Here is a 21,941-nt window from a genome sequence, read left to right on the forward strand (position 1 = left end):
GAATAAACTTAGTTTTAGAAACATAAAAAGCAGTTTCAAATTATGCTTAACAAAAGGAGTTTCCAGCAAGGGGCAGGAAGCTGATGGCTATTAAATCTAGCTGATATGTATTTAATGTGACAGTCTGCTCTTGTTTGAAATTTTATGGTAAAAATTTGGAAAGTTTGAGAAGTTTTTAAAGAATAAAATTCAGAAACTGAAGAGTTTAGTGAAAAATTCTAATATTGTCTGTAAATTTCTCCCTGTTTTATGGATGTAGAATAAGAAACAGTCTTAAGCTGGATGTGTTTTATCCCTTTAAAATTGTAAATGAACTGTTCTTGTTAATGTGCCATCAGTACTACTTAATTCAAAGTATATTTATTTATTTCTTTATTTTTGAAGGCCAATACTAAAACAAGCCAAACAAAAATCTCTGCTTTTATTGCCTGGTTTGGAAAATGTTGAAATTATGGAGGAATCCAGTGGACTATATTCAGATACAGTAAGTTGGGGGATATGTTTTTATTTACTTTTATATGATGTTTGAGTCATTTATTGGATATCAGTGTAATTTTAAAAAGGACAGAAGCTTAAGACTGTTCTATTGAAGTGATAAAACAAGTAAAACCTGAACAGAAGAGTTCTACAACATAGGGGTTTTGCATGCAGTTAGTTGTGTGGCCTAGAAAACTTACAAATTAAAAGGCAGTAAATTTCACCATAGATTCTCATGTAAATAATACCTGATTCTTATTCATTAATGATCTTTTATTTTTAAAAACTGGCACCTCATGTATTATTTTACAAAGGTCAAAATTATTAAGATACGATTAAATGTTGCTTTGTATAAACTAGGAATTCTAGTTACTATTAAGAGCTACACTTCATTTTCTCATTTCTTTCCATTGAATCTCATTCCTTCTGTTAGAGAAACAAATCATTGATACCACATTTTCCATTTGGAACAAGGTTACTGTGGTTAATAAATACTAGATGACTATAAAGATTAAGGAGTAAAGATAAAAGTACTACCTACTCATCAGGTAGAACACTTAGACATTTTGTTCCTATTCAACAACAAATGAGTCTAGCTATTATTTGTTTAGAACCTGTAAGAGAAAACGTTATAGCTAAGTACTCTTATTTAGTTATGTTTTTTGGATAAAATTAAAATTCTCATCAGAAAATTACCTAGACTTTTTGAGACTCATTCAGTGTAATATGGCTCGAAAAAGCCATATATTCTGTTAGGAGGACCTGATAGTGTTTTCTGTCATGTATGTTTTATTGTTTAAAGTGTTATAGTTTAGGTTTTTCTGTTAGAAAAGTTTCCAGTAATCAGTGGGCTATTTGAGTCCAGTAATTTGTTTTTAGAATATTTATTTGGTATAGCTTATTTTAGAATTTATTAAATTAAATGATGCAAAACTAATGCTGTGTAAGTTGTGACACCAAATTTATTAGCTGTTACTGTATTAGACAATGGCTTTGTTTTCTTTGACATGATCTAGTAGATTTGAATACTCAAATTTGAAACAAATGTTGATTACACTGTAATTACCGATGTGAAAAGGATAAACAAACATTTGCACATAATGAAATTGTTTTATTTTTATAAAAACAGACAGAAAATTCACAATTAAATATGAAGATAAGTGGCATGGAAAGAAAATCAAGTGGAAAAAGAGATTCTTTTTTGGCGGCACAAACAAAGGATACAAAAGACAGTGTGAAACCACCAGCTAAAGTATGTTTTTCCAAAGTGTATTTAGTAGAACTCTTAAGATTAAAATATATGCCAGCTTGAGAATATACAACTTCTAACTGGAAGAAAAAGCTGTTAAAAACTAAATGATGGGATTGTAGGGAAATATAGTTTGGCCTACAAAGACTTATTAAGATGGTATGGAAATCTTGACACTTTGGGAAATGATTATTTCTTAGTAAAGTTACATCTGCATAGTACTGAGTGTTTATTTAGTATAATTACTCCAGGCAGTAACCCTCTTTAGATAGAATGAAACTAGATTTGAATAACTTAGGTAGAATGAAAGGAAAATATTTTAAAACAACTTTTATTGACTAGAAAGAGAATGCCTACATAAGACATTTGTCATAACCTCATATATAAAACTAAATATCTAGTAACTAGTGGCAAATTAACCAAGTTTCAGATAGTCTTTCATCTAAAATCTCCAGTAAAGGGGTTATTCTAGAACCTTGAGACCAGGCTCTGGGAAAATGAAAGAAAAATATTTTTAAAGAATAACTTTGACATAGTCTTGTAGAATTGTAAAATGAAAACAGCTGTGCTGAAATTTGTAAAAGTGACATTGGGTACCAATATTAGTATGTCGGGCATATGATTTTGGCAACTTTTACTTGAGTAGTTTGTGCTTCAACTTGAAATCACAGATGTACTTTTTTCCTGCCAAACCACTTGATTTCTGCATGTTGGGCTGAAAAACATACTTGCCCATGCTTCCCTGGTAAGCACACATTTGCCTACTTCTTCAGTTCAGTTCAGTCACTCAGTCATGTCCGACTCTTTGCGACCCCATGAATCACAGCACGCCAGGCCTCCCTGTCCATCACAAACTCCCGGAGTTTACTCAAACTCATGCCCATCGAGTCGGTGATGCCATCCAGCCATCTCATCCTCTGTCGTCCCCTTCTCCTCTTGCCCCCAATCCCTCCCAGCATCAGGGTCTTTTCCAGTGAGTCAACTCTTCACATGAGGTGGCCAGAGTATTGGGAGTTTCAGCTTTAGCATCAGTCCTTCCAGTGAACACCCAAAGAGGTGTAATTTTATTTTCTGAGTATTTAATACAGGCAGAATGAAAAACTAGGGACATTGTACTAATTGTAATTATCCAGGAATATTCTATAGATTTGAACTTCAAACTTCCTAGTCATCATCAAAACCATTATCAGAGTACCAAAGAGAGATTGATTGATGTATGGGAAAATAATTTAGAAACTCAAAATGTGCATTTACTGTTTCAATTTCCAGTTGAAACTAGAGTCTTCAACTCCGAAGAGTGAAATGCCTTTGGAAGAAGAAAAGTCTACTGACTTTGTGTTTATACCTCCAGAAGGAAAAGAAACAAAGGAAAGAATACTAACTGAACACCAGAAAGAAGTACTCAAAACAAAGAGGTTTGTAGTACTTTTATCTTGAATTGAGTTTTCTGTGCTTAGATTTAGATTTCATTCAGCAAACCATAATTTTGAGTTTAGAACTAAGATACTGGTATATTGTACTGTATTTTAAATGTCAAAAAGCTTGTACATAGCTACATTTCATAGTGTGTCAGGCTATCTTGAAATGCACCAATGTTCCTAAACTGAATCCGTTTATTAAGGTCTTGAAAGATCAGGGAAATGGTTTCATGGAAAATCTGGGAAATAGGTATCTAAGACTTGATTTTATATTGTTCTTAAAAGGTAACTAGATGTAGAATTGTAAGCTTAGTTGTAAGAATATCAAATATTCAAGTTGTTTAGCGGCTAAGTCATGTCTAACTCTTTGCAACCTCATAGACTGCAGCACACCAGGCTTCCATGTCCTTCACTGTCTCCCCAAGTTTGCTCCAACTCATGTCCATTGTGTCGTTGATACCATCCATCTGTCTCATCTTCTGTTGCCCCCCGATTCTCCTGCCCTCAATCTTTCCCAGCATCAGGGTTGTTTCCAGTGAGTCTGCTGTTTGCATCAGGTGACCAAAGTATTGGAGTTTCAGCTTCAGCTTTAGTCCTTCCAACGAATATTCAGGGTTGATTTCCTTTAGGATTGAGTAGTTTGATCTCCTTGCTATTCAGGGTACTCTCAGGGGGCTTCCCTGGTTGCTCAAGCAGTAAAGAATCTGCCTGCAATGCAGGAAATCTAGGTTTGATCCTTGAGTTAGAAAGATCCCCTGCAGAAGGAAATGGCTATCCATTCCAGTATTCTTGCATGGAGAATTCCATGGACAGAGGAGTCTGGTGGGCTACAGTTCATGTGGATGCAGAGTCAGACACAATTGAGAGACTTAATAGACACAATATTAAAGTTAGTCTTAAAATCTTTTTCAGGTGTGATATTCCTGCCATGTATAATAATCTGGATGTTTCACAAGATACTTTATTTTCTCAGTATAGTCAGGAAGAATCTACGTAAGTATAGAAGTTGCTGAAGTAACATTTTCTGGTTCCTTATCAGCAGTATTCTAATTTGCACACTTATTTATTTCAGGGAAATTTCTACTTCAATTGAAAAATCAAAAGACTCCAAGATGATATTTAAGGTATATTGTTATTTTCATATTTTTGGGTTTTTCAAATCAGCTTTCCACTATTGAGTCTCTTATATTAATGTTAAGTTTTGTTCTATAATGTCTTAGCTCTCCTTAGCAGAATTATAGTTGTTCTGTGTGTGGATCTGTATCTGTGTGAGTGCATATTTGTTTAAATGTATTTTTCTTTATTGAATACTTAAATTGGAAACACAAATTAATGAGCATCTACCATCACCTTTGGGATATTTGCAAAATGTTGAAAGTTGGATTGCCCTTTGAATTGCTAAAGTTTTAAACAGAATATCTCCAGAAAGTCAGACTTGTTTGCTGGTTAATCTGTATGTATGTGTACATTTTTGTGCAGGAGGAACAAAAGGAGAATGACGTTGTCGTTCCTCAACATGTCATGGAAAACTGCGGTATGGATGAACATCTTGAAAAGGCTTCCCTTTTGAATAATGAGTGTGGTTCTATTGAGGAAACCAGTCCAAAAATACTGAGCAGTAATAATGATACCAGAAAGAAAGCTTTAATTGCTTCAAAGAAACCAACTGAATATGCATCTACTACAGAAAATCCATTTGGTGTCAGCAGTAGTTCGGTTTCTAGTGCCACCATTTCTGGAGCTCCCTTACAGCCTACAAGTCGAAGGCAATCCTTTATTACTTTGGAAAAGTTTGATGGTTCAGAAAATAGACCTTTTAGTCCCTCACCCTTGAATAACATGTCATCAACTGTAATAGTGAAAAATAACCCGGAAGGCATGGCTAAAACAGATAATCCATCAAAAGCAAACAAAAGAGAAGTGGCTCTTTCCAAATCTGACTCTGAAAAAATAATGCATGGGACTAAGAGATCAAGCCGAAGGTCAAGTAAACTTGAACCAATAGGGAGTAAAAAGTCTAAACCCTTAATGAGATCTGAACAAGAGAAAAGTACTGGAGAATCTGTTGATGGCACGATAGCCTTAGATAATAGCCCACCTGGCTTGCTTAATCAGACAGAATGTGTGTTAGATAATCAGGTTCATCTCTCTGAATCTACAATGGAGTATGAGGATACAATGCTTAAATCAACAGTGGAGAATACTGTATTATTAGAAAACAATACTGTAGAAGAGAGAACCTTAGAAATTAACTTGGAATCCAAAGAAAATACACCCCCAGCCATAATAACAGATCAGACAGTAAATGAGGATAGTCATATTCAGGTAACTCCAAATCAGAAAACCCTTAGGCGATCTTTAAGGCGCCGTTCAGAAACAGTAGAACCAACCACTGATAGCCAAGATAAAGAAAATAATCATCAAAAAAGGGAAAGACGTAAAGAAGAAGAAAAGACTCCGCAGAAGAGTCCATTACATGAAAAAGATGATGTTTTACCTAAGCAAAAATTGATTTCTGAACAATGTGTACAGGAAAACTTAGTTGACAAAGGAAATAATATACATGAGAAGGCTTTTGGGGATACCAGTGCTAATGCTGAAATTGATGAAAATAGAAGAAAGCCAGATCTTGAGAATACTAAATCTGAGGGAGATGGTGTGCAGGACATTGCAGATAAATCCTCCGAGAAACCAGTAAGGGGACGAACACGATATCAAACGAGAAGAGCATCCCAGGGTTTACTTTCCAGCATTGAAAACTCAGAATCTGATAGTTCTGAGGCAAAAGAAGAAGGTTCTAAAAAGAAAAGATCTGGAAAAGGGAAGAACAAAAGCAGCGACAGTGTTGACATTGAAGATCAAGAAGAGAAAATGGTAAATCAGGAATGTATGAAAGTTGAAAATCAGGCACATGATTACAAAGAGAATTCTGAAGTAGACAAAGATATAGAATCTCAAGTCTGTGAAAAAAGAGATGAAAGTAATACTGTAACTCTTCAAGATTCTATAGTATCTCCAGATTTATTACAAGTTTCTGATGATGTATTGAATACTTCTGAGGGAAAAAGTAAAACTAACAAAGATGCAGAACATTCCTTTGCAAATCCTTCTGTACCAGAATCATATCTAAGGACTAGAAATGCCAATAAGAGGTTACATAAGCGAGATTCTATGGAAAATAGCGTGGGGGAATCCTCAAAAATAGGGACACCAGACATTTCTTTGCTTTCTGAAAAAACTCTTCAGACAGTAGAATGCCAACACAAGAGAAGTAGAAGGGTGAGGCGATCTAAAGGTTGTGATTGTTGTGGAGAAAAATCACAGCCTCAGGAAAAGTCATTTATTGGGTTAAAAAATACAGAAAATTACGATGTAAAAGTCAATGAAACAAAAAAGACAGATATGGAAACACCTGTATCTATTTCAGAAACTTCAAAAGCTGATCTGGACTCAGAGGTAAAACTTTTAGATGAGCATCACAGTGTGAATTTTCATTTGGATCTCAAGGAAGAGAATGATACTACTAATGACTCATTAATTGTATCTGAAACTGAGTTGAAAGAAAATACTACTCAAAGCTTTCTTCCTTCTGAAATGGTAAAATTTAAAGAAACTTCTGGTAGGGATTCTGAGGAAGCAATATTTCTAGAAAGCCAGGAGCCATCTAATAAGAAATGTAAAACTGTTGACCCACATTTAGATGTTTCCAAAGATATTTCACTGGAATGTTTTACTTTGGAGACCAAAGAAGAAAAGTCAGAGGCCACCCCAAAAGAGAAATTGAATACAGAGAACACTGTTAATGTTGAATCAAATGCAGAATCAAATCCAGAAGTAGATGCTGTGGAATTGAATGTAGAAAATGATCAGTCTGAAGCTGGCTTCTCTGAACAAAACAGTGTCAAAACTGGTATTTCAGAAAAAGAAGTAACAGAGGAAAACAGTGAAAGAATGGATTCACCTGAAAAACTGAAAGCCGGTGAAGCAGTAACTGAGGAATTTAATTCAGCTACTGATTATTCTGATAATCCGACACCTGTAAAAGTGAGTGCTCAGGTAGAGATCTCTGAACAAGTAGCAGTTGGGGAGCTAGGCAGAGGAAGTGATGAATCTGATCCAGGCTCATTTGAAGAAATGAACGCTGAAATAAAAAATTGTGAAAAAACAGTGGTTGGTGAGGTGACTACTGAATCTGACCATGTCTCTGAAACAGAAGATGAAGATTTAACTACCAAAGCTGCTCTGCCTATAGAAGCTGAAACAAAGGAGTTAGATGTAGAAGTTGATAGCTTTGTTCCCGACACACTTGAGATGATCACTGAAGAAGGAAAGGTTGACCTTAATAAAACTGAAACGAATACTGAACCTAATAAATTGGAGGAAACACAACTAGATGACAATCAAATGGTAGTGGAAAGTAATGAAACTTTACCGGAAGTTCACCATACTTCAGAGAAAGTAGAGGAGATACCACAACCTCTGACATCTGAAACAGGTGTTTCTGAACTGATATCAGAAGACAGTAATACATCTCCTCAAAAACTAAAGGATATTGATCCTCTATTCATGTCAGCAAATGAGAGTCCTAGTGGCTTGCACACACGTTGTGTCTGGTCTCCTTTGGCTTCTCCATCCACCAGCATTTTAAAGAGAGGACTAAAAAGACCCCAAGAAGATGAAATCTCGTCACCTGTTCACAAGGTAGGGGGATTTGAGGCTGAATATTAATGAGTCCAAGTTTAATTGGAATATTGTGGCCATATGGTTGACACTTAGTGAATGAGAGAATATTAGGCTTATATGACCATTCATTATGAATATATACTATGACAGGGAAAAGGGCAGGTAGAAGGCGAGATGTTGAGAAAAAAGACTGAAGCCCTTTAAGTATTCCTTTATTTCAGGACCTGGTGTCAGTCGCTCATTTGTCCTCGACTCTTTGCGACTCCATGGACTGCAGCCTGCCAGGCTCCTCTGTCCATGGGACTTTCCAGGCAGGGATACTAGAGTGGTTTGCCATTTCCTTCTCCAGGGGATCTTCCCGAGCCAGGGGTCAAACCTGGGTGTCCTGCATTGCAGGCAGATTCTTTACTGACTGAGCTACCAGGGAAGCCTAACACTTAGCTGTAAATCTTTATACAACCATCACCATTTTTCACATTTTGCAAAATTGATAATCTCTCATGGTGATTTTTTTCCCGCTCTTCTATAATATACAAGGAAACACTTAGAAACCGATAAAGGAGCTTTAGTTAGCACTTACTGTGTGCTAGGACATTATGCTGTCTTGTTTACATTTAAGTCTTTACATAAACTTAGACCTTTTCTAATTAGAAAAAATATCCTTAGGCTATGCCTTCATTAATTTCTGGATATGATTTCATTTGTGATTAATTTTGTTAACGTCCTCATCTTCTTCACTACATTTTAATACTTTAGTTTGTACACATATGGATTACCTATGTATTTGCTTTAGTCTCTGACCCTGTGACTTGCACATAGTTTAGAAAGGAAAAGTTGCATGTGCTTTACATAGCTCCACTTGTCCTCTATAACTAGCTGTTTTACAAAGGTACTGTGTGGGCATTCCTTAATTTTGAAACTGGACCTACCATTTACTGTGGAATATATGTGTTTATGTATACAAACATGTATATGTAGATAAAATCATACTGACACGTAATTTTGCCTTTAGCCAGCACATTGTGAAAACTTCCCCAAAATATACTAAAAACTTTTATTTTGAGAATTCAGAGATTAATTCTTAGGAAGACTTAATACTTGAGGGTTTTTGGTTTGCTCTTGCTTTGCTTTTGAATCTTTTACCTTTTTTTTTTTTAATCTTAGGTTCAAATAGGCCATAGAAGTTCTTGAAAAATTTATGAAGATGAAATGATGTCTTCAGTATACATTAGATTGTTAATACCGGTTAACTATAGTTATGCTTTGTTTGATAGTAACTTATGTTTAATTTTTATTTACATATGATAGTTTTCTATAGCAGATATTTACAAAAAGTTCTCAATATTTTGGGAATAAAACATTTATATACATATTACTGTTTTATGTGCTCCGTTGGGTACTTTGATCAGATAGCTGAGTAACTGAATAGTTTAGAAAAGGCCAAAATAACTTCAAGCTGGGCTAAGCTTTTGTTTTTTGTTTTTGTTTTAACAAAAAAATCCCACCCCATTGCTGTGACTCTGGTACCCTCAAAGAATTAAGAACTAAGATTATTAAGGTATACCAGAGGCCAGTTAGTACTGTCTCTGCCTCTTTACCTCGTTCTTTATGGTCTGCAGTAAGCCTGTGAGGTTAGTAGAAATTTGTATACTTTTAACTGTTACATGCAATTTCATTAAGTTTCTGCTACTATCCTTTCATTCTCCTTGTTGCTGTACTTTGCAGACAGTTTAGACCATGGATACTTGGAATGACCCTTGGTCTTAAGTAATATTTGTGAAAACAATCACCAGGAACAACTGCAACTATGTGCAGTTGGCTTCTAGTGAGATAAATTAGACCTCTAAACATAGATGCTATTTTTGGCTAAAAATGAGAATTTATGGTATTATTTTTTTAAACTTTTTAAAAATAAAAACATGACTTAAATGTTTTCAGGTTCGCCGTGTCTCCTTTGCAGATCCTATATACCAAGCAGGATTGGCAGATGACATTGATAGGCGATGCCCTATTGTTAGGTGCCATTCTTCAAATAGTTCTTTCATGGTAAAAAGTGTTAAAACTTCACCTACTGTGCAATCTAAGGTAAGCTGTAGGCTTTAAAAAACACATATGCAAACACAGAATTGCATAGAGCAATTTGTCTTAATATTAACTTTTTAAGAAACAAAACGTACTTCGTTTGGATATATTTTTCTTTTGTCTGCTTACTTGGTAAGCAGACATGAAGAGAAGAGGTGGTAAGAGGCATTGATGAGCCAAGCAAGTAGTTGATCCAGTAGTATTGTTATTACATTTTACATTTTCTGAAAATTGTAAAATATGACGGCAGTCTGTCAGTTGTGAAAATAAACTTGTAAAATTATAGTTACCTAGGGTTCTGAGTTTTTTTTTCTCCTTTCTTCTGTCTAGCATAATACCACTTCAGCCAAAGGATTTCTGTCCCCAGGATCACGTAGCTCTAAATTTAAGAGCTCAAAGAAGTGTTTAGTAAGAAGTGCTTTAGTTTTCATGCAACTTTATATTTTCATGTTCAGTTAGGTGACCTCTGTTTAACAGCTTTTGAAATTTATTCTAAGATTGCAGAAATGTCTAAGGAATCTGTGCCATGCCCAACAGAAAGTGTTTACCCTGCTTTGGTGAACTGTGTAGCACCAGTTGACATCATTTTACCTCAGATTACATCCAACATGTGGTAAGTGGTTATTTATCTTGGTCTATACCTAGAGATGCCACTTTGTTAACAGGGATGTTTAAATGATCAGGCTTCTCATGTTTAGAATTTATTTATCCATACTTTCATACATTTTATTTTAGAAGTAAATGAAAATACAGCTGGGAAAATGATTGAGATAGGGCAGTAATAGAAGTATTGAACGGTTAATCTTGCTTGAGCCAGGCATATAAATCAGATTCAAATTTTGTTTTAAATGCACGATATCTATCCTCTGTGGGATAGGTGTGTCTATGTAAATTTTGTTATGATTGAGCTTAAATCAGGAAAATCAATTGGATAGGCCCTTACAAATAGAAAATATAAAACTTTGTGACATTTTTCCTGTTTCTCTTATCTCTTTAGGGCAAGAGGACTGGGACAGCTCATTAGAGCCAAGAATATAAAAACAATTGGCGATTTGAGTACCCTTACAGCATCTGAAATAAAAACTCTTCCTATCCGTTCTCCAAAAGTGTCTAACGTGAAAAAGGCTCTCAGAATATATCATGAGCAACAGGTAATGCCGTAGATGTTAAATTGTGTATGAATAAATGATCAAACAGTACAACTCCAGAAGTTTGCATTTCAAGTATTCTTGCTTTAAAAGCTCATTTTGTATGATGCCTTAACTTCCTTTCCCCTGCAGTCAAGAGTAACTTAAAACGTTGATTTATAATTCCACAGAGAAGTTTATTTATTTTGTACTGTTATTGTGTATTACACCTCTTTATTCTTTGAATTCTACTTTTCTAGCTCATCTTTTATGTCTACCAAATAAGTGATTGGTTTCCTGGCTGCTGTTTCTAAAACCTAGATGTTCAAATCTAAACATTTACCCCTCCAAAATCTTGCAGATTTGTGGTTAACAGTATTTTGATTTTGATATCCAAAGCAGTTGTGATCAAATTTTTTTTTAACTTGTTCTTCAACTTTTAACACACAAACATTTCAGGTTATGGACATTTCTTAAGATTCTTACGAAAACCGAGATTCTTTTCCCTCTAAAAATACGTATAGAAAACTTTTTAAATCGTTTCAAAAGAATTTACAAACTCTCCTGAAACCCATTCAGAAACCTTTTATGTATTCATCAATAGGGAAAACTGTGAATATATAAAAAATGGAGTATGTTAAGAGTAAAAATGGTGTTCTATTAGAATTTCTGAGATCAGAGTTTGCAGGCTACTGAAGACTTTAGTATTCTTAAAAGTCCTTGATTTATTATTAGTTTTGTTTGATTTTTTAAAACGTTTAACCAGTTCAACAAAAACAACTATTAGTGATTTGCATTTTTGTAAGATGAAGAGTTGAAACTGCTTTACTGAGGTACAGCCACATACCATAAAATTCGCCCACCCAAAGCACACAAATGGTTTTTTAGTACAGTCACAAAGTACCACAGCCTTCACCAAGACCTAATTTTAGAACATTTTTTATTCTTTTAAAAAATGAAACAACCTCTCTACTCATTCATCAGTCACTGCACTTCCACCCCCAAGGCAACTATTAATTTTGTCTCTCCTATTGTGGACATTTCTTAAAAGGTCGGTTCTTATAACTGTATATAGACTTTTGTGACTGGTTTCTTTAACTGAACATAGTGTTTTCAAGGTTCACAAGTATTAGTACTTCATTCATCTTTATAAATAATAGGTTGGTGCAAAAGTAATTGTGGTTTCAGACCTTGAATTCTAAATCATTATATTAATAACTAGGTTCAAACACATCTTTATTAATCAAAATAGGAACCATTACAGTCAACACATTTTTCCCTGTAAGAAATGTTTGTTTATTCCTGTAGTGTAAAAAATCTATCCTTTGAGAATCCATGAACCTCTTGAAAATAGTTTCTGCCTACTGCTGGTTGTGGAATTGTTCTCCCTGCAAAGAAGTTGTCGATGCTTGAAGAAGTGGTAGTTGGTTGGCGATGGGTCAGGTGAATGTGGCAGATGAGGCAAAATTTTGTATCCCAAGTTGTTCAACTTTTGAAGTGTTGGTTGTGCAACATGTTAGATGTTACTGTGGAGAAGAATTGGAGTCATTCTGTTGACCAATGTCAGCTGCAGGGGTTGCAGTTTTCGGTATATCTCATTGATTTGCTAAGCATACTTGTCAGTTGTAATGGTTTCTCCGGGATTCAGAAAGCTATAGTGGATCAAATGGGCTGCAGACCACCAAACAGTGATCATGACCTTTTTTTGGTACAATTTTGTCTTTGGGAAGTGCTTTGGAGCTTCTCAGCCCAGCCACTGAGCTGGTCATTGCTGGTTGTACAAAATCCACTTTTCATTGCATGTTACCACCTGAGAAATGGTTTGTTGTATAATAAGAGACGACAGCACTTAAAAATGATGATTTTTTTGATTTGCAGTCAGCTCATGAGGCACCCACTTACCAAGCCTTTTCACCTTTCCAATTTACCTCAAACACAAAACAACTGTAGAATGGTCGACGTTGAGTACTTGAGCAACTTCTCTTGTAGTTGTAAGAGGATCAGCTTCGATGATACCTCTCAGTTGGTCTTTGTCAACTTGCAATGGTCGGCCACTATACTTCTCATCTTCAAGGCTCTTATCTCCTTTGCAAAACTTCTTAAACTACCACTGCACTGTACATTCATGAGCAGTTCCTGGGCCACATGCGTTGTTGATGTTGTGAGTTGACTGCTCTTTTTGTGACTCATTTTGAACTCAAATAAGAAAATTGCTCACACTTGTTTTTTGTGTAATATTATTTCCATAGTCTTAATAAATATAAATATCAAGTAATAAGTCATTAGCAAAAAAAAAGCGAGAAATGCTCATTAAAATGATGTATAACATAACCACCTTTATTTTAGAATGTATTTCAGTATCAAATGATGAATTTCAACAGTGTGAAAAACTAGAATTACGTTTTGCACCAACCTAGTAATACCTCATTCTGTGACTACAGCATTTTGGTTATCCATTCGTCACTTGTTGAACATTTGGGTTGTTTACACCCTTTTCTATTACAAATATGCTGTTACGTACATTCACATACAAGTTTTTGTGTGGACATGTTTTTTATTTTTCTTGGATATATCTGTAACAGAATCTAATTGCTGGGTCATAGGGGAACTCTGGCTTCCCTGGTGGCTCAGCGGTAAAGAATGTGCCTGCCAAATGCAGGAGATGCCGGTTAGATACCTGAGTCAGGAAGATCCACTGGAGAAGGACAGAGCAACCCACTCTAGTTTTCTTGTTTGGGAAATTCCATGAATAGAGGAATCTGGTGGGCTGTAGTCCATGGAGTGGCCAAAAGAGTCAGTTGTTTATAGAGACTAAACAACCCCCAGTGATTTTAAGCAGCTAAGTAAAACCCCTTAATTTTATTCTCCAGATTACAAATCTTGCAGGTAGTGTCCCTTCACATTTTTATAAACCTAAGTTGTGGGGATGGTTAAAAAGTTGATGGACAGGTGTTGAGGAAGGGGAAATTTAAGTTTGATAAATTTTAAGTCATTGAATTCAGGGGTCTTTGTTTTTGGATGAAATTATCAGTCCATGGGGTTGCAAAGAGTTGGACATGATCTAATGACTAAACAGAAGTAACTTTACCAATCTGAAATTAGCATTTTCTCAATCAGCAATCAATAAGCCCTGTTCCCAGACCTTTGGAAATTGTGTTCTTTTTTAAAAAAGAAGTCCATATATTTAAGCTTGAAAATGTCTGCCTTAGACTTGCTTTTCCCATGTTCTCAAACCTGGGGAATAAAATGTAATTTTTCTTGGCTACCATGGCTATATTTCTGGACAAATTCATTAAGAAATAATATGAATGCCTTAACCATCTCTTTGAAAAAACACTACATAGTTATATTTTTGTGTTAGTAGAACCGTGGGTTCTTAACAATATTAGCTAGGCTGTAAAACATAGTATGTCAGATTCTTTTCCAGTATTAGTGGTTTTATTATTATTAGTCCTGTTAAAAATAACTCAGTTTGTCACTTTTGTTTTTATTTTTACTTATCTTAATGCATAAATCAAGGTGAAGTCTCGTGGACTAGAAGAGATTCCAGTTTTTGATATTTCTGAAAAAACAATAAATGGAATGGAAAATAAATCTATCTCTCCTGATGAAGAAAGACTTGCCTCAGGTATATTTTAACAAAATGGGATAGTTTTATAAGATTGGTTGACTTTATTGAAGAAGTATTTTGTTACTCTGCTTTTAGTTCTAATTTGAGCATGCTCTGTGAATTTTTTTGTGTGATAGTTGTCAAATACAGAAAAAATAACTGATGACTTCAAATATATCCAGTTGCTTTTTCTCTTATTGGCAACTTTTATTCTATTAAGATCTAAAATGAGGATATAAACTAAACATTGCGATCCAGTTATGTTATGTTCATGAAAATGAAGTAGTCAGGGTTTCTTTAGTGGCACAGAATAAGCTATGGTAATTTTTCTGTAGCCTCACTCTCTTGATCTTGAGCAGGAGCTACCTCAGTGTGCACTCTTAATTTGAAACCTAAGCACTTAAATTTTTTATTAACTTAGAAGGAGATGCAAGTTAAGATGTATCTGGAATAGATTTTAATTGTGCTATTTTCTTTTCTTTCCTTTAGATTTAATTGATCCTGTTACTTTAGAAGCTCCGTTATCTAAAAATCTTGTTGCACAGATTAGTGCACTTGCTCTTCAACTAGATTCAGAAGATCTCCATAATTATTCAGGGAGCCAGCTGTTTGAAATGCATGAGAAACTTGGTAGCATGGCAAACTGTATAATTAAAAATCTGCAGTCACGTTGGAGGTCACCAGCCCATGAAAATTCTTTTTAGTGTTTTAAGAGAAAATTGAAATTTTAAAAATCACTGGATTTGTTGACTCATAAAGTAAGTTCTGAAATATAGCACAAGTTTGGACTGAATGTTTGCAAAGTTGGTAACTTCAAATGCTAAAGAGCAATAGCTTATTAAGTCAGTTAAATTTTGTTGAGTGAGAGCAATCTTTCCTATATAACATATTTTCTTGGCTGCTCTGCATAGTTTTTCCAGAACTTAAAGTAGTTTACTGAAATGTGAAAGAAGAAACTACAAGCAAAAGCATAAATTTTGTTTTACGTACTCATGCATATTTTAATGAAACATTTTATGTAATATACTTGTTCTAAGAAAAACTGAAAATTTTTATTTGAAGTTTTTGCTTAACTGATGTTTATACTTTCTTTTCTTTTCTTTTTTTTTAATTTGTTTGTTGTGCTTGAGGTTGTGCTTGAGGTTTAAGAAATTTGTTCTTGGTAAAACACCTCAAATGAGAGGCAAAAGAATTTTTTGGAATGTTTTTCACAGACATCAGCTTCATTTGGACAGCTTTCAAGAAAAATAATCAAAAGTTTCAACTTTGGGAGTTAAATAGTAAAGCAGAATTTAGTGATTCCATTAATTTGCATTAGCAAATACTTGTGCAGCAGCATTTGCCTGTGAAAATATACTCTTATGAGATATATACTATTCATTTAAAAATGCACGACTGTTTGTACATTATGTATAGATTAAGTCTTTAATTTATAAATTTCAGTCTTTGTTAGTTGCATGAGTGTTTCTGTAGCCTCTTGTGAATACCTTTGTTTAATAGAAACATAATTTTGTATATATTGAATACTGAGATATCAGTATGGATAATAGAAGTGCTTCGTGGGATTGCTGCAGATATTTGTAGGATTCTGTATCTACAAATAAAACAACAAATAGTTTTGTACTTAGTTAATAGTTAAACATGAGTTTATTTTCTAAATAAGCAGAACAAGTACTAGAAATGAGAAAGTGTTACATGACAACCTTGCTATTCATTCCCATAACCTTTTTTTTTTTCCTTTTGGTTTGAAAGAGGGGATCAGCCACTAGAAATAGTGCCTCATTACATTTCTTTTCAATGGGGAGTTAGCTTGAGTATTTTCATTATAACTTGGATCATAAGAAGCCTAGAGCTTATCTGCTCTTTCCACCTATACCTAAAGCAAACTTGGGAGAAATCTGAAAACTGTTCAAAATATGTAAAATGTTTTATTGAGTTTAAAAAAATAGGGTGTATGTAATTAAAACATTTCTAATTTTACCAACTGGTATTAGTGCCTGCCTTTCCCATATTTGTTACATCTTTTTAACAAATATCTCACTTGTATTTTCTAAATAGAACGAGTAATCTCAGTTTTAGGCTTAATTCAGAAGTCACCCCTACTTGAAAAGGCACATATTCTTTAGCAGCTTACGGAAAGTTTAATCCTTGTGTCTTGGTTAGCTTTATATCCAGAAGGGGACTGCCACCCAGTCACGATAAAAGTTGGTTTCTTTTTCATAATCTGTTATCATTACATTGTAAATATATTGGGGTCTAAGTTTGATATTTATATACTGAGGATGGATGGTTTTAAAAGAAAATCTGGGACCATTGAACCTGAAGGACTGTGGCTTGAATTTAAACACTTATAATTTTGGTTTAATTTGTTTGTCATTTATTCCCCAAGTACTATTTGAGTAAATAGGCACGTTTTGATTGAACAGGTGTTAGTAGAAGGGATATGTATGTATGTTGAGAGGAACCATAAGTAACTCATTTCCTGACCTCATATCTTAATATTTGTGTGAGCTAAACTCAACTTGCTGGTGGACTGAAGTTCTTGGGAAGGTGAACAGTATGGCAGAACATGTGACCAAAATGAATACCATTTACTTAAATCACAAGTTTGATGCAAGTGCAGATACTAATTTTAGAACATCCTGGTTTAACAAGGATATATTCTAAAATATTTAAAAACCAATTTGCTAAATCTTCAGTTGTTGATATAGTTATGTGTATATTTAGACTCTTTATTTTCAATATTCTTGCCTTAAAACTTTCTGCAGATTTTTTTTCCTGAATGTTTCTGGAAGAGCAAAAAGCATTAATATTCCATGATCAGCTCTAGTGTGTGTCTTTTTACCATTAAAGTTTTTTCAAATAATTTCTAATGGTTAATAAAACATGACAAACATTACTAAGAACACTCAAATGTCATTTTTTATTTTATTCATTTATAAAGAATATAGTTGCATGCAGAACCATAGTATAATTTTTCATGTTCAAAAATGAATTTCCAGTATTTCAGTGAGCACATAATTAAAGATGCTTTGCAGTTGAACAAGTTTGAAAGCCATTGTTGAATAGTGGAGAGCTTTTGCTCTAGTTTCTTTGTCGGTTATAGGATGATTTAGGTGAATAATGTAGTAAAAAATAAGATTTGAATATGAATTTTCCATGATTCTGTTCCTGTGCAGGTTGGTAGTAGTCAGGGTGTTTTATATTTAAGAATCATAAAAATGTCAAGAAAATTCAGTTGTGTTTTGACTAAAGGTGAGAGGGAAGGCAAGAAAATTGGGAAAATTGGAAAAATGGGAGGGGTATGTGGAAAATATACAAGTAGAGTTTTGTTTTGATTTTTAAATAGATGAGTAGTTAAAAGTGAGTGCTGTTTTAAAGGCAGGCTTAGTTGAAATTTAACAAAAGATGGGAAAACTTAACTCATTTTTTTTAATGCCATTCCTTCCGACTTTGACTTTATAATCCACTAAGAAAAGCCTAGTTTCTATCTAGCATCCTTCATAACTGATTTTCTGGGAGATTATTTGTGAGCCAGGGTTAGAGGTCCTAAAAAAAAGCAGTTGCTAATGTTATTAGGCTGGGGCTTGAGTCAGGGGAGTTAGCTGCCTGCTCATTATTACAACACATGTCCATTTTATCCCTAAGCCATTAGAAAGGTCTTATACATTGTATACAAATATTAGAGTGAAGTCCTGACTTTTAATACAGTGCTTCTCAAACCTGCATGTATTTGTTAAAATGCAGATTCTGATTCAGTAGGTATGTGATGAGAGCCTAATAGTTCATTTCTAAGAATCCCAGTGTGATCCATACAAATGCTGATGTCTGTGTACTACATTTGTGGTCATAGGTCTAAGAGATTTCAAGATCCAAATTAGCTTTTGATAACCCGGGCAGATTTATATCCTTAAAATTATTGCCACAAAATGTAACAATTAGTCTCTCTTTAAGAAACTTTTTCAGATGTCTGAATTGAGGATTCCGACTGGTCTTGAAGGCTTCATATTAAAGTTAAAAAATTTAAATAAAATTGTTAAAGGTAGAATTTTGCCTAATATGGGGCCTTTTAATATAAAAGTAAGTATTTTATGTTACCAAGAAGCTGATTAAGCAGTTCGGACAATGTGGAGTCTTAGGAGTATATATGAATTATGTTCTGACTTTTTTTGTTGTTAAAGGTAAATTTTTGTAATACTAGAGATGAATTTAGTCTCTAAATCATGCCTTCTAGGTTATAGGACTTCGTTATTTTATTAATAAACATTGAAAATAGGCTATCCCTGACAAAGGTTAATTTGGCAGTGAAGTTAGCAGTGCTGTAATAAGTCAGTTCTGACAAGTGTGCCTTGATACTCACTGAAGACCTGGTGAGTGCTGTGACAGTATGTGATTGAAACTTCCTATTTTGTTGTAAAATGGAGTTGAAAGAGTTGAGTAGTCTGATGTTCAAAAATGAAGGGGTTTTTTTGGCATTCTTTTAAGATGATATTTTCCTTCATGTTTATTAAAAGTAAATAATTTTATTATAAGAACTGCCCTCATCTAAAGCACTTAATTAAGGAAATGTCAGAAGTAATGGCTTTTAAAAACTGATTATCAAAATTTATTGATTGTTCAATCTGTAAAACACATCTGGTCTTTGTGGTTTTTCATGGCCCAGTTAATAGTATCTATTATATGCCAGGTTTTGTATATTGCTCTTTGAAAGTTCCATTAAAATCTGAGTCATTTTGATTTGAAGATCTGTAAATTAGATCTGTAGTCTAATACAATTATGAGTGTTCATTTAGTTCTTGGAATGGAATGTTAAATTTACAGTGTGATCTTTACCATTTTTTTTTTTCTTTCTGTGCCAAGCCTTTCACCAAAGAGCAGTTAAAACTAAGTGCCAAGCTGTAAATGCTTACTCCCCTGAAATATGCCATGAGAATAAAAGTTAACTTCTCCTTACCTGTGATTATAAAAAAAGACAGTATTTTAAATTGATGTCACATGGAAGAAAAGAACCTCCGTAGCTTTTGGTTTTCTACTTGTAATAGAGGGAACAATATCTTTATGCCACAGTGTACCATTTTATAATTGGATGAAACTAAGCTTACCAGCAAATGTACATGTTGATTGAGATTGATGCATTGATAAATGATGAATAGAAGAGAAAGATCGATTGAAATAGCAATAAAGAATTAGACCATTAAGTATAGAGAAACAGTTACCTTTATATTTTGAAAGTAGCTGACAGCCAGTGGTCCCTGAAGTTACTCTATTTATAATACAGTATCATAATATTTATTAATCCCTTGGGTAATTATTTAGAAATATATTATTTAATACTCCACCTCCCATCAGTAAATAATTCCAACAAAAGACTGACTTCTTAAATGGATGAACTGCATACAAGTAGAAAGCTTACTTTCAAAATAGTGTCATGGTACTGAAAATGGAATGTAGAATAATAGCTGTTTTGATACTTAATTGAATAATTAACAGGTGTCTGAAGAATTTTTTATTTTTATGGAATGGAAATTTTCTAGAAAAATGGAATTAAGAGTTGATTTTTATAATAGGAAACAAGACAGCAGTCTTAGCCTGCCACTTCTTTTTACATTTAAGGAACTAAGAATGAATTTTATGTTTTCTAAATGGTTGAAAAGGAAATATTTTGTGACAAATTAAAATGCATAAAATTGTTTTGTTGGTAAATAAGGTTTTTTTGGGACACAGCCGTGCTTATTTACATGTTTGGCTGCTTTCCTGCTATCGTGGCAGAATTGAGTAGTCTAAAGACTGGGTGGCCTGTAGTAACAAACATAATTACATATTTACTACTCGCTGACCCTTAAATTGTGCCAGTCCTTGACATATGCAGTAGTTTTGTTCATATATGGCATGTTGTCAGTTTGGTTACTTCTAGCTGGCAGAATAGGGTTTTTTATTTAATTTCTATATCCATCATTTATATTTTATCTTTTTTTTTTTTTATCTTATAAAATGAGTTGCCTTGTTTTCATTTATGTCTTACTGTTGCTCAAATATGCATATACTAGAAGATACTAGTATTTTTTAGGTATACCTTTTTCTCCTTCTTAAATTCTTAAAACATTATTATGTGTTTGCCATGGATATTAAGGGACGTGATATGTGAAGGAAAGGCATCTGGCACTAATAGGTTAAATCACACCTGTAAAACAAATTGGGGGTGGGGGGTGGGAGTTTGCTTTCTGTGTTGGTGAGTAATTGATTACTTTCAATCTTAAACACTACCTCTTGTGGATAGACTTGACTAATATGCACTTAGAAGAGGACTGAAAGAAGCCAAATCAGTCATTTATTAGCCCTATAATAATTTTGTTTTCATCACTTGATAAATTCTAAGAGAGCTTAGTTTTACATTCAAAAAGTATTTATATTTGATAAGTCGAATGATTTAAGTTGAAACTTCACAGAAATATGTGTTCATTCCTTGATTACCTGTACTTAGTAGATGGAAAATAAGGGTACAGTCCATTTTGTTTAATGTTTATACAATGTTTGAAGCAGGTACACCTAGACTAAAGTTGTATTTTCAGGTTCATTATGACTGGTTGAAGGAGAGAGACTCTGTCTGATCCACAGTAAAACTTTCATGATCTATTGAGAGTTGACTGTTTTCAGTTGCCAATCGAAACTGGATATTGGAACATTTTTAAAGAAATGCACTTTAATCTGAAATAAAATTTAAAAAGAAAAAAGTAAATTCTGGTACTTGTTTTTCTTTGGTGTTTGGGTTTTTAATTTTTTTTTGTTTGTTTCAGTGAGGCCTCCTGAAATTAATTAAATGGTTCAGACACCAGCCAAAAAATGAGTATTGTATTCCTCCATGACCATATGAACCATTCATATTCTTGCCCTCTTTTATGGCCTGTTTCTAACCAGAGAGGATCTCTGTTTTATTCATAGATTCAAAGGTTCCACACACTTCTAAAGTCATACTTTAAAAGAAATTGAAGGATAGTTGATTTATAATATTGTGTGACTTTCAGTTTTATATTTATATATTTTATTTCAGATTATTTCCATTATAGATTACAAGATACTGAATATTGTTCCCTGTGTTACACAGTAAATCTTTGTTGCTTATCTGTTTTATGTATAGTAGTGTTTAATCCATTAATCCTATACTTATAGTTTATCCCCCTTCCTCCCTTCCCTCTCTGGTAACCATAAGTTTGTTTTCTATGCCTATGAGTCTGTTTTTATAGAGATTAATTTGTATTTTATAGATTCTGCATGCAAAACAATATTTGACTTACTTT

General features: G+C 33.9%; 1 protein-coding gene across 6 annotated transcripts in view; it reads left to right on the forward strand.

The window, feature by feature from the left end:
• Nucleotides 1-21,382, forward strand: part of RIF1 (replication timing regulatory factor 1) — a 59,186-nt gene extending 37,804 nt beyond the window's left edge. For 4 of the 6 annotated variants that reach the window (XM_043487975.1, XM_043487978.1, XM_043487977.1 and 1 more), the window contains exons 25-36: nt 385-484; nt 1,607-1,729; nt 2,996-3,141; nt 4,057-4,137; nt 4,217-4,268; nt 4,624-7,845; nt 9,766-9,912; nt 10,240-10,317; nt 10,407-10,522; nt 10,907-11,060; nt 14,556-14,664; nt 15,136-21,382. In XM_043487975.1, coding sequence (XP_043343910.1) covers nt 385-484; nt 1,607-1,729; nt 2,996-3,141; nt 4,057-4,137; nt 4,217-4,268; nt 4,624-7,845; nt 9,766-9,912; nt 10,240-10,317; nt 10,407-10,522; nt 10,907-11,060; nt 14,556-14,664; nt 15,136-15,350 — 4,543 coding nt within the window. In that variant the 3' untranslated portion in view covers nt 15,351-21,382. The remainder of the gene's footprint in view (nt 1-384; nt 485-1,606; nt 1,730-2,995; nt 3,142-4,056; nt 4,138-4,216; nt 4,269-4,623; nt 7,846-9,765; nt 9,913-10,239; nt 10,318-10,406; nt 10,523-10,906; nt 11,061-14,555; nt 14,665-15,135) is intronic. The other 2 variants (XM_043487979.1, XM_043487980.1) reach the window with 2 other exon arrangements.
• The last annotated feature ends 559 nt before the right edge of the window (nt 21,383-21,941 follow it).

Source organism: Cervus canadensis, chromosome 15, assembly GCF_019320065.1.
Source record: "Cervus canadensis isolate Bull #8, Minnesota chromosome 15, ASM1932006v1, whole genome shotgun sequence".
In the NCBI taxonomy this organism is placed as follows: domain Eukaryota; kingdom Metazoa; phylum Chordata; class Mammalia; order Artiodactyla; family Cervidae; genus Cervus; species Cervus canadensis.